The sequence below is a fragment of the Mustelus asterias genome, chromosome 12 (assembly GCF_964213995.1).
Source record: "Mustelus asterias chromosome 12, sMusAst1.hap1.1, whole genome shotgun sequence".
NCBI lineage: Eukaryota > Metazoa > Chordata > Chondrichthyes > Carcharhiniformes > Triakidae > Mustelus > Mustelus asterias.
In genome coordinates this window covers 12,377,315-12,390,071 of record NC_135812.1, presented here as the reverse complement: position 1 = coordinate 12,390,071, position 12,757 = coordinate 12,377,315, and the positions used below count along the sequence as shown (strand labels likewise).

Sequence of the window (12,757 nt, the reverse complement as noted above, 5' to 3'; positions counted from 1 at the left end):
GAGGAATACAAAGACAGGTTTACAATACAGATATCTAAATGCAAAGTGTGATGAATAGGTTTGGTGAGCTACAAGCACAAATATCTGGGAATATGATGTAATGGGACTAACAGAAATGTGATTTAAATTTCTGAGGGCTGGGTATTAATATTCAAGGATATAAAGTGTTCAAAAAGATAAGGAAGAAGAAAAAAGAAAGATTGTGTGGCAGTACTGATTGTCAGCTTCCTCTTCGTAAATACCAATACAAAGTACTCATTAAGTATTCTAACCTTGCCCTGCATCTCCAAGCATATATCACCGTCTTTGTCCATAATAGGACTCACTACACATCTTACTACCCACTTACTATTTAAATCCCAGTCGAAGATCTTCACGACCCCTTTTATGGCAACTCCCATTCTATTCTCATATTCTCCCTGTGCCAGTCTTATTTTCCTCTCCTGCCCTCTCAATTTCGACATTGTAGTTGTCAAGGGAGAACATCTTTGAGGATGCATGGATCAGAAATCATTTGGTTAGAGTTGAGAAGCCGTTCATTGTATGACACTATATGAATGCTTTGGTTATTTTACACCTACACATTTTCACAAATGGCGCTCTTTTATATCTTTTAAGTCCATCATTTTCGGTAAGCCTTTAATGTTGTTGTCTGACAATATTGCTGATTGTGTCACATCTTAAGAATGCATATAAAGCAGCAGATGTGGTGAGTGTTCCCTTGTGTATTGTCATATAACAGGAAGGAGCAGCTAGCTCCAAGGATATTTCTCTGCTGCTGAGATAGTGCATAATTCTAGTATATTCTGTGGTATATTAACTAGCCCCTGTCTAATAAATAAACAGTACTCAATGTAACGTCTATTGCTTATACCTTACTCACTAATGGAGAACCTGTATTTTTGAAAAGAGGGAATTTGACCTGCTTATAGCTGTTTTGTCTTTATTCTAATGCCTTTCAAACACAACCTTAGAATATTGCACCGAAAATAGTGAAAGAACCTCACTAGTAGGATGTTGATATTCCCTTTTTTAATCTCTTTTATATATTTATGTTGCATCTGGAAACAGTTTGTTACTCTTCTCGGGTGCCAGGTGCTGTAGAAACTCGCTCTATACTGAGTAAATTCCATAGCACCTGAACAGCATTGTAAACAAGTGGACTACGTTTTGAGAGCCATATGGAATCTATTCAATACATCCTGAAAGTTCAAAGACCTGGAGTGAATCCAATTGAATAGCTACTTGAACAGACTTGGTGCAAATCCTATCAGTGGACTATTGGGTGAAAGACTAGCAGTAAACCAGGCCTGATGACAACAAAGGTCAATCTCAGTTTTTAAATTACCACTTGATCTAGTATCAATTAACATTTGTGGAAGAGAATTTCAACTTTCTGTCAACCCTTGTGTGAATAAGTGTTTTCTGATTTCACTCCTGTAAGGTCTGGCTCTCTAATGTTTGAACCATGTTTCCAGTTCTAAACTCTGCACCCAGCAGAAATTATTTCTCGCCATCCTATCTGTTCCTCTTAATTCATGCGAATCACCACATAACCTTCTAAATTCAAAGAATACAACCTGGTTTGTATATTTGCTCCTCGCAATTTAACCCTTAGAATCCAAAAGTCATTCTGGTAAACCTACACTGCACTGCTTCCGAGGTGTGGTACTCAGAGCCACACTTAGTACTCCAGGTGTGGTCTGACCAGGGGTTTGTATAGCTGAAACATGACTTCAGGCCTCTTGTATTCTATTCTTCGGGATATAAAATCCAGTATTCCATTAGCCTTGTTGAAGATCTTCTGTTAGTGGCATTTTAATGATCTGTGTACATGGACTGCCAGGTTTCTTGGGACCTCCACTGATTCTTACTTTTCACCATTCAGAAAATACTCTGTTCTGTCCTTTTGAGTCCAAAATGGATGACCTCACATTTGACTGCCATTTGAAAAATACTTGCCACAGTTTTGCCCATTATATCAATACCTCTGTGCTAATTCACAAATGCTCCTGTTGTACATTCTTGGGAAGATCATTGTGAATGTAGAAGTAGCCTAGTAAATGCAAATAGCACTTTGCTCATTTGTGTAGCTGAGATGAGCCACTCGGTCCTCCACAGCCAGAAAATCCTCTTGCCTCTGTTTGTACCACACGTGGAAAGTGTCCTCCTTTGGTGATGGGCACAGTGCCTGGAGGTGGTGATGGGCACAGTGTCAGGAGATGATGGTGGGCACAGTGCCTGGAGGTGGTGGCGGTGGGCGCAGTGCCTGGAGGTGGTGGTGGGCACAGTGCCTGGAGGTGATGGTGGGCACAGTGCCTGGAGGTGATGGTGGGCACAGTGCCTGGAGGTGGTGGCGGTGGGCACAGTGCCTGGAGGTGGCGGCAGTGGGCGCAGTGCCTGGAGGTGGTGGCGGTGGGCGCAGTGCCTGGAGGTGGTGGCGGTGGGTGCAGTGCCTGGAGGTGGTGGCGGTGGGCGCAGTGCCTGGAGGTGGTGGCGGTGGGCGCAGTGCCTGGAGGTGGCGGCGGTGGGCGCAGTGCCTGGAGGTGGCGGCGGTGGGCGCAGTGCCTGGAGGTGGCGGAGGTGGGCGCAGTGCCTGGAGGTGGCGGCGGTGGGCGCAGTGCTTGGAGGTGGCGGCGGTGGGCACGGTGCCTGGAGGTGGCGGCGGTGGGCGCAGTGCTTGGAGGTGGCGGCGGTGGGCGCAGTGCCTGGAGGTGGCGGCGGTGGGCACAGTGCCTGGAGGTGGTGGCGGTGGGCACAGTGCCTGGAGGTGGCGGCGGTGGGCACAGTGCCTGGAGGGGGCAACAGTCCTTAGTTTACTGAGCTGCCACTTATATCACAACAACCATTAGCGGTCTCAAAATAAATACATTCTGAAAGCAAGCATTGTTAAAGGAACATGTGAAAAAGAAAATCAGTTTAACTTCAAACCGAGTGGCAGGAATACTTGGGCAGCAGTATCATCTTGCGCTTTCCTACCTCTCCAGAATGTTAAGATGTCAGAAAGATTATCTCTGCTTCCGTTTTCAGCATTAATTTAAATAGAGTATTTTTACAAATTTATGTTCTTCAGCACCTTCAATTTAGAGAGAAAAGTTGCATGTATTTCTTGTAAATGTTGTACTGAGACTCAGTTGCACTAATACATTTATACACACAGCTGGGATGCCTTTAAGAAATGGTAGATGGCAGGTTTCCGTTATGTTTGTTTAATGTCCACTTTTTTAGACTGACTTGAATTGACTTGTCCTGGCTGACTTGGTGTTGTACTTCCATTGATTGTTAGCTTTACTTACAATCTTATCATCAATCAACTTTTACAATTAATTTTTAAAATGCTGTCTGCAATTTGAATAGAAGGCACATCTATAAACAATCGCTGCTTCTGATCAAATGCTGTAGATCTTTTGCTTTGTCCTTCCCAAATGTCAAGAATAAAAACATGAGAATGAGGCCCCCTGGTGGTTAGCCTTAATTTAGAACTTTTTCTGTGAAGAACAAGTTTTGTTGGAATGAGGCATTCTTTTATACAGAAAAGAAAAATTCAGATTTTCAGACTGGAACCTACTGCACTTAAAACAGAAATCAATAAAGTGCCACATTCTGCCAGCCTCGGTGGCAATCTACGTATTTTTTTTCTGATTCTGTTATTAGTCTGGTAGCCACAAAGGAGCAACCAGTGGGAGTTAACCCTGAAAGGATTTTTAGGCAGAGATAATCACATGAAATATTATACCTGGTTAACAATAACTCTCACGCAGATTGCTGAAGAATATAAACTTGTTCTTGATCTACCAGTAAGGCCTAGGTAACCACCTCACAGAAACACTGATGAATGAAACATGGGGAATCCAACAAGAATGAGGACAAAAAAGAAAGTGGTAAACAAAAAACAACATGAATAACCAATTAAAGGATAAGCAAAAATCAAGACGACTACAGAAATCGTGCTGGAGTATTTCAATAGCCTAAGTTGTGAATCTGGCTACTAAATATTTGGACATCATTACCTGTGGCCACAAGCAGTGCAAATTGGACAAGTCACTGGCAGGTGCTGATATGAGTCATCTGTTTTAACTCAACTCCCAAGCGAAATGTAAGATGCAATCTGATGTCTTGTGGGACCAGGAATTTCCATGGGGCAGAACAAAGAATACTCAGTAAAATAAAAGAAAACTCAGGACAAGAAAGACTAATGTACACTATGACATTTAAGTATATTAATAACTAAACACACTGCTTTATCTGAAATTATCTCTTGTTCCCCAAAAAACCCACCTTCCCTGAATTCAATAAGATACCACTTTTCCCAAATAACATCCACTTCAGTAACGCGCTCACAATTACCACACTATACAGCCTACATGACCAATTCTGGGAAAACGTCTTTTGCTGGTTCCGCGAAGATATGAAACAACATATTTTAGAGGAGAATATCTACAATCTATCATGGCTTTAAATGTTAGATGGAATTGGCCTCTGCGGCTCTGATCATTGATAGAACTGGTCTCTCTGAAGGTTTTGGCCTGTCTAGCTGTTGGATCGTAAACTAGCCTCCCTCACCAAGGAGAGTGTTAGTAGATATACTGTTCAGCCACTTTGATATCCCACCCTGTAAATCTGGCTGGCTGTCTCTCAAATCCCTTGCCTTTAGAAATTATCCTTTTGTATCACCCCACTGATCTCTGGTAAACAATGTTTCTGATATCTCAATTTCTCTAGACACCAGCTAATCTTGTTACTGGGCACATCACATCTCCGTATACTTCTAGATGCCTGCTAATGTTGTTACCTATTTGTCATTTTTGTTTTCATCTCAAGTTCACTGTTAATGTCCAAATTCCTAACAAGAAGAACAAGAGATGGTCTCATTCAAGCATACAAAATTCTTACAGGGCTCAACATGGCAGATGCATGAAGGATGGGGTGTCTAGAACCAGGGGACACAGTCTCCTAATAACGGGCAGGCCATTTAGGACTAAGATGAGGAGGAATTTCTTCGTGTGGAGGATGGTGAATCTTTGGAATTCTCTGCCCCAGAGTAGAGACTTTATCATTGAGTGTGTTGAATACTAAGATCAATGGATTTCTGCATGTAAAAAACATGAAGGAATATGGAGATAGTGAAGGAAATAGTGTTCAAGTAGAAAATCAACCATGATTTCATCGAATGGCAGAGTGAGCTCGAAGAGCTGAATGATCTACCGCTGTTTCTATTTCTTATGTTCTTATTGAATAACTTGACACACTTTCTAGGATCACCCAATAAAAGTAACATTTTTAGGGGAGACAATCAGTAAGAGGCAAGATAAGTAGAATCTAATTGAGAAAAGAGGTTTTCTTTATTAATGTTCATTAACACAACCCTCAGTTATATATGGATTGCTGTTTGGTCAGAATCGTTTTCAGTTTTTGACAAGCTAGAGGTTAAACCACAACTTAATTAAACTTTAAATTGACTTCTTAAACAGTTTAGGGGAGACTTGCATTCTGGTAATGTCACTGGACTAGTAATCAAGAAACCCAGGCTAATGCTTTGGGACATCAGTTCAATTTCCACCATGGCAGCTGGTAGAAATTAAATTAATTAATAAATCTGAAATTGAAAACTAGTCTCAGTAATGGTAAACATGAAGCTATCATCGATTGTCGTAGAACCCCCATCTGGTTGTGATGATACAGTGCCCTTAACTATATTTTTATCGTGTTTCTTGCAAGGGGAATATTTGAAAATCAACTCGTTTTATACGGTGTCAATTTGTCTGGGCAGCAGGCAGCTCAAATGTTAAGAATGCAGGATAATGACTGATTTTAGCTTAGTATGTATTAATTTAAAGAGTTAATGCATTTTTTATTTACTTGGGCTTCCCTTGGGGTTTCAGAGAAGGGTTTTGATTAGGTTGATTGACAGAGCCATATGATTAAAGGGAGGAGCTAAGCTTGCAGCAAGACAGTGTTTTAGTTTCATTTTTTAAAAATCAAGAGCAGTTGCTGACTGGAACTGTTAAAAAGTGTGTGCCTCTCTCGCAGAAGAGCTCTCTCTCTCTCACCAGATGTGTTCAAAAAACTCTAGGACTGTTAACAAGTACAAACATGTAAGCTGTGTTGTTTGCTAACTGATTTTGAAGAGGGGTTTTAAGTCTTTAATAGGAACGTTGCTTGAAATAGAACTAATAGAGATAGGTTAGCAGTTAAGAATTGCATCTTGTCATGTTTAAGTATTGTTCAAATGTTAAACTGATTCATTTGTTATAGTTAAACTATTGTTAAATAAAGTTTGTTTTGATAAAAGCTTCCTAGTGTATCAATAGAATCACACCTGGAGTGAAACACTGTATCCTCACAATGTAAAATAGCAATTAGTTGGGGTTTGATCTAACTTCATAATAAATCTTGGGGTTTTTGATCTGCAGCCTAACACTAATATCCTTTAGGGAAGGAAATTTGCCTTCCTTACCAGTCTGGACGGCAACGTGGTTGACTCTTAACTGCTCTTGGAAATGCCTTAGCAAGCCATTCAATTCCAGGGCAATTAGAGATGGGCAACAAATGCTGACCTTGTCAGCAATGCCCACTTCCGACTGAAGAAATAGTTGCTGCATTTGCTCAGTAGTTTGCCACAAACTTGAGCCTTGTCATTTCAAGTTTTTAAGTGTCTTGTTTAACAATACGATGTGATAATTACTGCCAGAGTTTAACTATTACAAGTGTGGAACTAATTGTTTAAGGTTTCAAAAATGTTGAAAACATTAATGTGCACGAGCAAGTCTGGCTATTACCAAATGCAGTTAAATGACTTGCTGTATCAAATTCTGACCCATATAGTTTATTGTTTAACAAATCAAGTGTTCTGAATGTGGCACCAGATTTTGTTCTGTTCTACTTGACTGTTAGAACTGCAGAATTGTTTTTTGCCAATTTTCAGTGGCAACTTTATACAGTAAGAGATTCATAAGGAGGAGTTGCAATGTATTTCATAACCAAGCTGTCTGTTTATTACCTCAGTCTCCTCCTTCCAAGAAAAGAAAGCTGGAGAAACCCCGGAAACCCATTACCTTCACAGTTTTACAATCCACAATCAAGGTACTGAAGAATAAAGTTGTAGGTTCAGACCCTGTGCCTACAGAGGATATCGAGGTAGTAACCACAACTATAGAGAAAATTCTTGCTGAGCTAAAGGTAAATCTCAGATTCTCTCTTAACTTATTAACAAGAAATACTTGTGTGTTACCACAGCGAGGTTAGGTGTGGGATTCTCTGCGTGGAACTTTGGAGTTGGTGCTAAACAGGAAACATATTTCCTAATGAGGAAAGAGATAAATTCATTGGAAAAAGCCACTTTTGATTGATAATGGTGCAGAACTGACACTTAGAAACAAGCTGTCTCTTGCTCTTCTCACCAAGGAATATGATGTAAGGTTTTGACTTTTGGAGATGACATAATAACAAAGAGAAACATTATTTTAAAATGGATTAAGAACTAGTTGCACATTAAATGAACCACGGAATTACTACTTACTACCCACCTGTTGTAGCACACGAGACTACAGTATAGAGATGTATCTGTTTTCAGGTGTCATTAACGAAAAAACTACAACGACAGTAAAATGAATGGCAAAGTATCATGCTACAGGTAATGACAGGCCTTCAGTTTTGCACTGAGGTGATTGTTGGTGGGCTGTTATCACCATATCTCACATGGAGATATCACAAGATCATGAACCCTGGTTAATTATTTTCCCTTGCTGTCTTCTGTAATGGTCCCACAAGTGCCTCGTTTAAGATCAGACCACTCACTGCATCCATGCCAGCTGTCTAGGGCAATCCAGTCAGTATCATTCTCCTGCTCTGTCTCTGTAGCCCTTCCTAAGTTTATTTCTTTTAAGTGCCTATTCAATTTCCTTTTGAAAACATAGCTTGTCTCTACTTCCACCTCATAGACAGCTCAAAGGAAAGTATAACTTTCTGTATAAACACTCCCAACTCTCATTACATAAAAATAGGAATTCCCTACCTTAAAAAATGTTGATTTGTGCCCATTCTTTCCTGTGCACCTACTATAGTCAACCAATTAGGGAGAATGTCTCTGACACTCTTATTTGCTTTAGCACATTGTAGCCAACCAGGATTTCAACAATTCTACCTCACCACTCAATCCAATGAACTGTTAGTGGAATGATAATTCAAAATATTAAGTGGATTGGAGTTGAACTGCTAACTGCAAAATCAGCTGGTCAAACATGCAAGTGTAAGTAATGTTTTACAAAACATTGCCACAAATCATTCAGTTGACTGTCCTTAGAAACCAAAGGCAGAAACACCAGGGAAGGATTTTCAACCCAAAATGTTTACCAGGAATCCACACATTTCTGAGTGTGAGTGCTCATCAGCTTGCAAAACTTAATTATCAGAAGAAGTTTTTTTTTAATTCATTGATGGGATGTGGGTGTCTTTGGCAAGGCCAGCATTTATTGCTCATCTTTAATTGCCTTAGAGAAGGTGGTGGTGAGCTTCCTTCTTGAACCACCGCAGACCCTGTGTAAGTACACCCATAATGCTGTTAGGGAGGGAGTTCCAGGATTTTGACCCAGCGACAGTAAAGGAATGGCGATATATTTCCAAGTCAGGATGGTGAGTGGCTTGGGGGGGGAACTTCTAGGTGGTGGTATTCCCATGTGTCTACTGCCCTTGCCCTTCTAGATGGTAGTGTTCTTGGGCTTGGAAGGTGCTGCCTCAGGAGCCTTAGTGAGCTATTGCAATGCATCTTGTAGATGGTACACACTGCTGCCACTGTTCATCATGGTGGAGAGAGTGAACTTTTGTGGAAGAGATGTTGCTTTGTCCTTGATGGTATCAAGTTTCTTGAACATTGTTGGAGCTGCATTCGTCCAAGCAAGTGAAGAGTATTCCATCACACTCCTGACTTGTCTTGTTGATGGTGGACAGGCTTTGGGGAGTCAGGAGGTGAGTTATTTGCCACAAAATTCCTAGCTTCTGACGTATTCCTGTGGCCACAGTATTTATATGGCTAGTCCAGTTCAGTTTCTGGTCAATGGTAACCCTAGGGTGTTCATAGTGGGGGATTCAGCCATTGAATGTCACAGGGTATATTGGTTAGATTCTCTCTTGTTGAAGATGGTCATTGCCTGATGCGTTTGTGGCACAAATGGTACTTATCAGCCCAAGCCTGGATATTGTACAAGTCTTGCTGCATTTGGACATGGACTACTTCAGTATCAGAGGAGTTGCAAATGGTGCTGAACATTGTGCAGTTATCAGCAAGCATCCCACTTCTGACCTTATGATGGAAGAAAGATCAATGATAAAGGAGCTGAAGACGGTTAGGTCTAGGGCACTACCCTAAGGAATTCCTGATGTGATGTCCTGGAACTGGTATGATTGACCTCAAACGCCACAACCATCTTCCTTTGTGCGGAAGATTTCCCCCGATTCCTATTGACTCCAGTTTTGTTAGGGTACTTTGATGCTACTCTTGGTCAACTGCAGCCTTGATGTCAAGGATAGTCATTCTCACCTTGCCTCTGGAATTCAGCTCTCTTGTCGATGTTCGAACAAAGACGGTAATGAGATCAAGAGCTGAGTGGCCTTGGCAGAAGCCAAACTGAGCATCAGTGAGCAGGTGATTGCTTAGCAAGATAGCCGCTTGATAGCACTGTTGATGACCCCTTCCTTCATTTTGCTGATGATCAAGAGTAGACTGATGGGGTGGTAATTGGCCAGGCTGGATTTACCCTGCTTTTTGTGAACAACCCTCACCTGCGCAATTTTCCACATTGCTGGGTAGATGCCAGTGTTATAGCTGTACTGGGACATCTTAGCTACGGATGCTGCAAGCCCTGGAACATGTCTTCAGTACTATTGCCTGAATAATATCAGGGCCCATAGCCTTTGCAGTATTCAGTGCCTTCAACTATTTCCTAAATCATGTTAAGTGAATCAAGTTGGCTGAAGACTGGCATCCGTGTTGCTTGGGGACCTCCAAAAGAGGCTGAGATGGATCATCCACTTCTGGCTGAAGACTGTTGCAAGAACCTTGTCTTTTGCACTGATGTGCTGGGCTCCTCATCATTGAGGATGGGATATTTGTGGAATATTCCTCCTCCAGTGAGTTGTTTAATTATCTACCACCATTCCTGACTGCATGTGGCAGGACTGCAGAGCTTAGATCTGATCCGCTTAACTCCATCTATTACTTGCTGTTTGGCACGCAAATAGTCCTGTGTTGTAGCTTCACCAGGTTGACACCTCATTTTTACATGTGCCTGGAGTTGTTCCTGGCATGCTTTTCTTATTGAACCAGGGTTGATCCCCTGGCTTGATGATAATGGTAGAGTGGGGGATATGGCGGGCCATGAGGTTACAGGTTGTGGGTGAATACAGTGATGCTGCTTCCGATGGCCAACAGTGCCTCATGGATGCCCAGTTTTCAATTGCTAGATTTGATCAAAGTCTATCACTGTGTTGTGTGATAGTGCCACATAACATAATGAAAGAGTATCCTCAGTGTGAAGTCGGGACTTCATCTCCACAAGGACTACGTGGTGGTCACTCCTACCAATGTTGTCATGGACAGATGCATCCGCAGCAAGCAGGTTGGTGAGGATCTAGTCAAGTATGTTTTTCCTCTTGTTGGTTCCCTCACCACTTGTCACAGACTCAATCAACAATTATGTCCTATAGGACTTGGCCAGCTGGTCTGTGGTGCTGCTACCAAGCCACTTGTGGTGATGGACATTGAAGTCCCCCACCCATAGAATCATAGAATCCCTACAGTGCAGAAGGAGGCCATTCGGCCCATCGAGTCTGCACCGACCACAATCCCACCTAGGCCCTAACCCCACCCAGAGTACATTCTGTGCCCTTGCCCCCCCCCTCCAAGTGGTGTTCAACATGGAGGAGTGATTTCAAGAAGAAATTAGATATAGCTCTAGAAACTAAAGGGATCAAGGGATATGGGGGGGAAGGGAGGGTGGGGTCAGGATATTGAACTTGATGATTAGCTGAGATCAAAATGAATGGCAGAGCAGGCTCGAAGGGCCAAGTGGCGGACTCCTATTTTCTATGTTTCTATGAGTACTGATTCATTCAGCTGCAGGGGAGATGGTCCGTGATAATCAGCAGGAGGTTTCCTTTTCCATGTTTGACCTGATGCCATGAGACTTCATTGGATCCCAAGTTGATGTTGAGAACTCCCAGGACAACACTCTCCCGACTGTATGCCACTGTCCACCTCTACTGGGTCCATCCTGCTGGTGGGACAGGAATGATGGTGGTGTCTGGGACATTATATATAATGTACGATTCCATGAGTAGAACTATGTCCGGTTGTTGCTTGATTAGTCTGTGAGACCGCTGTCCAGCGCAAGCCCCCAGATGTTAATAAAGAGGACTTTGAAGGGCCGACAGGGTTGGATTTGCAATTGCAGTTTCCGGTGCCTAGGTTGATGTCGGGTGATCCGATTTCATTCATTTTATTGGCTTTGCAACAGTTTGATGCAACTGAGTGGCTTGCCAGGCCATTTCAAAGGGTAGTTTAGAGTCAACCACATTGCCCACCCACTTCCTCCCCCCCAGCTGTTTTATGAAGTAGTTTTATGAACTTGTCCAGCTGTTTTATGAAGTAGTCAATCAGCCAAAAGTCAATTTGTTTTGGTATCTTATTTTAATCCAATTATCTTTAAACTTCTTTCAGTGGTGGAGTTCCTGCAACTGTTGACTCAGTTCTGCAGAACCCTTCTTTCAAGTTCCATTTTTGTGGGGGGTTTTAACGGTGTTTTGGGGATCTAATATCAAACTACATCAGTTTTTCTGTGAAAGCTAAAGTTGGATGGCCTTTGTTATAAGATAGTTGGTACATGGTTGAATAAAAGTCTTGCAGGAACATTTCCGTTTCCCTTGTTCAGTTATAGTAAGCCTATAAATAGTTACCAAGTGGCTGCATGTGCATAATACACTCATTCAGATCCAGAGACAGCAAATCCCAATTTATTTATCATTTATCACATAGCAGGTGTCTCAGGCAATCTATTCATGCTGATATTAATTACAGGTTAATTGCTAAACCTGAGGGAAGTTTGCAGCTAAAACTGGAGCTGGAAATTTCCAAGCACCTTGCAACCTGCAAGTTTACCTCCTTCACAGCAATGGCCTTTTTTTCCCGAAAACTATACTTTATTCATAAGAAATCTGCAAGAACATTACAAACATTCCAAAATGGCCATCACACAAAATGCAATAATATTCAGGTTCTTTACATACATCAAGTAATTCTGAGATGCATCAATACAGTAAAGGAAGCATTTCAGACATTTTACAATGGTCCTCACAAATGGTGCAAATGTATTAAAAGGTTCTCTACATAGAACAAGTTGCACTCCGAGGTGCTTCAATACAACTGAGATACATGTAATATTCACTTTATTCATTCACTGAGTCATTTGGCCCAAGGAGGTTCTGCTCCCCTCGGTTCACTGTGGTTGAAAGATCTTAAACAGTGACCTGCAGCAGCTGCCCCAAACAATAGCCTTAGGGACTATATAGGCCAGTACCTCCAGTGAGTACCTGAGCAATGATCTTAAAGGGATAGGCCAGATAAGCAGCTAAATACCTCAACATCATTCCAGATTGAAGATGCAGTCATCAACATTCTGGGAAATGAACTAATGTATAGTCAACTCTTAATTTGAAGTCCTTTAATTCAAATTACTTGCTAATTCAAATGTGTCTAGCTATAATT

At 41.8% G+C, this 12,757-nt stretch overlaps 1 protein-coding gene across 3 annotated transcripts in view; it reads left to right on the top strand.

The window, feature by feature from the left end:
• Positions 1-12,757, top strand: part of mettl16 (methyltransferase 16, N6-methyladenosine) — a 108,981-nt gene that overhangs the window by 94,076 nt on the left and 2,148 nt on the right. For all 3 annotated transcript variants that reach the window (XM_078224764.1, XM_078224763.1, XM_078224765.1), the window contains exon 9: positions 7,006-7,179. In XM_078224764.1, the coding sequence (XP_078080890.1) occupies positions 7,006-7,179 (174 nt within the window). The remainder of the gene's footprint in view (positions 1-7,005; positions 7,180-12,757) is intronic.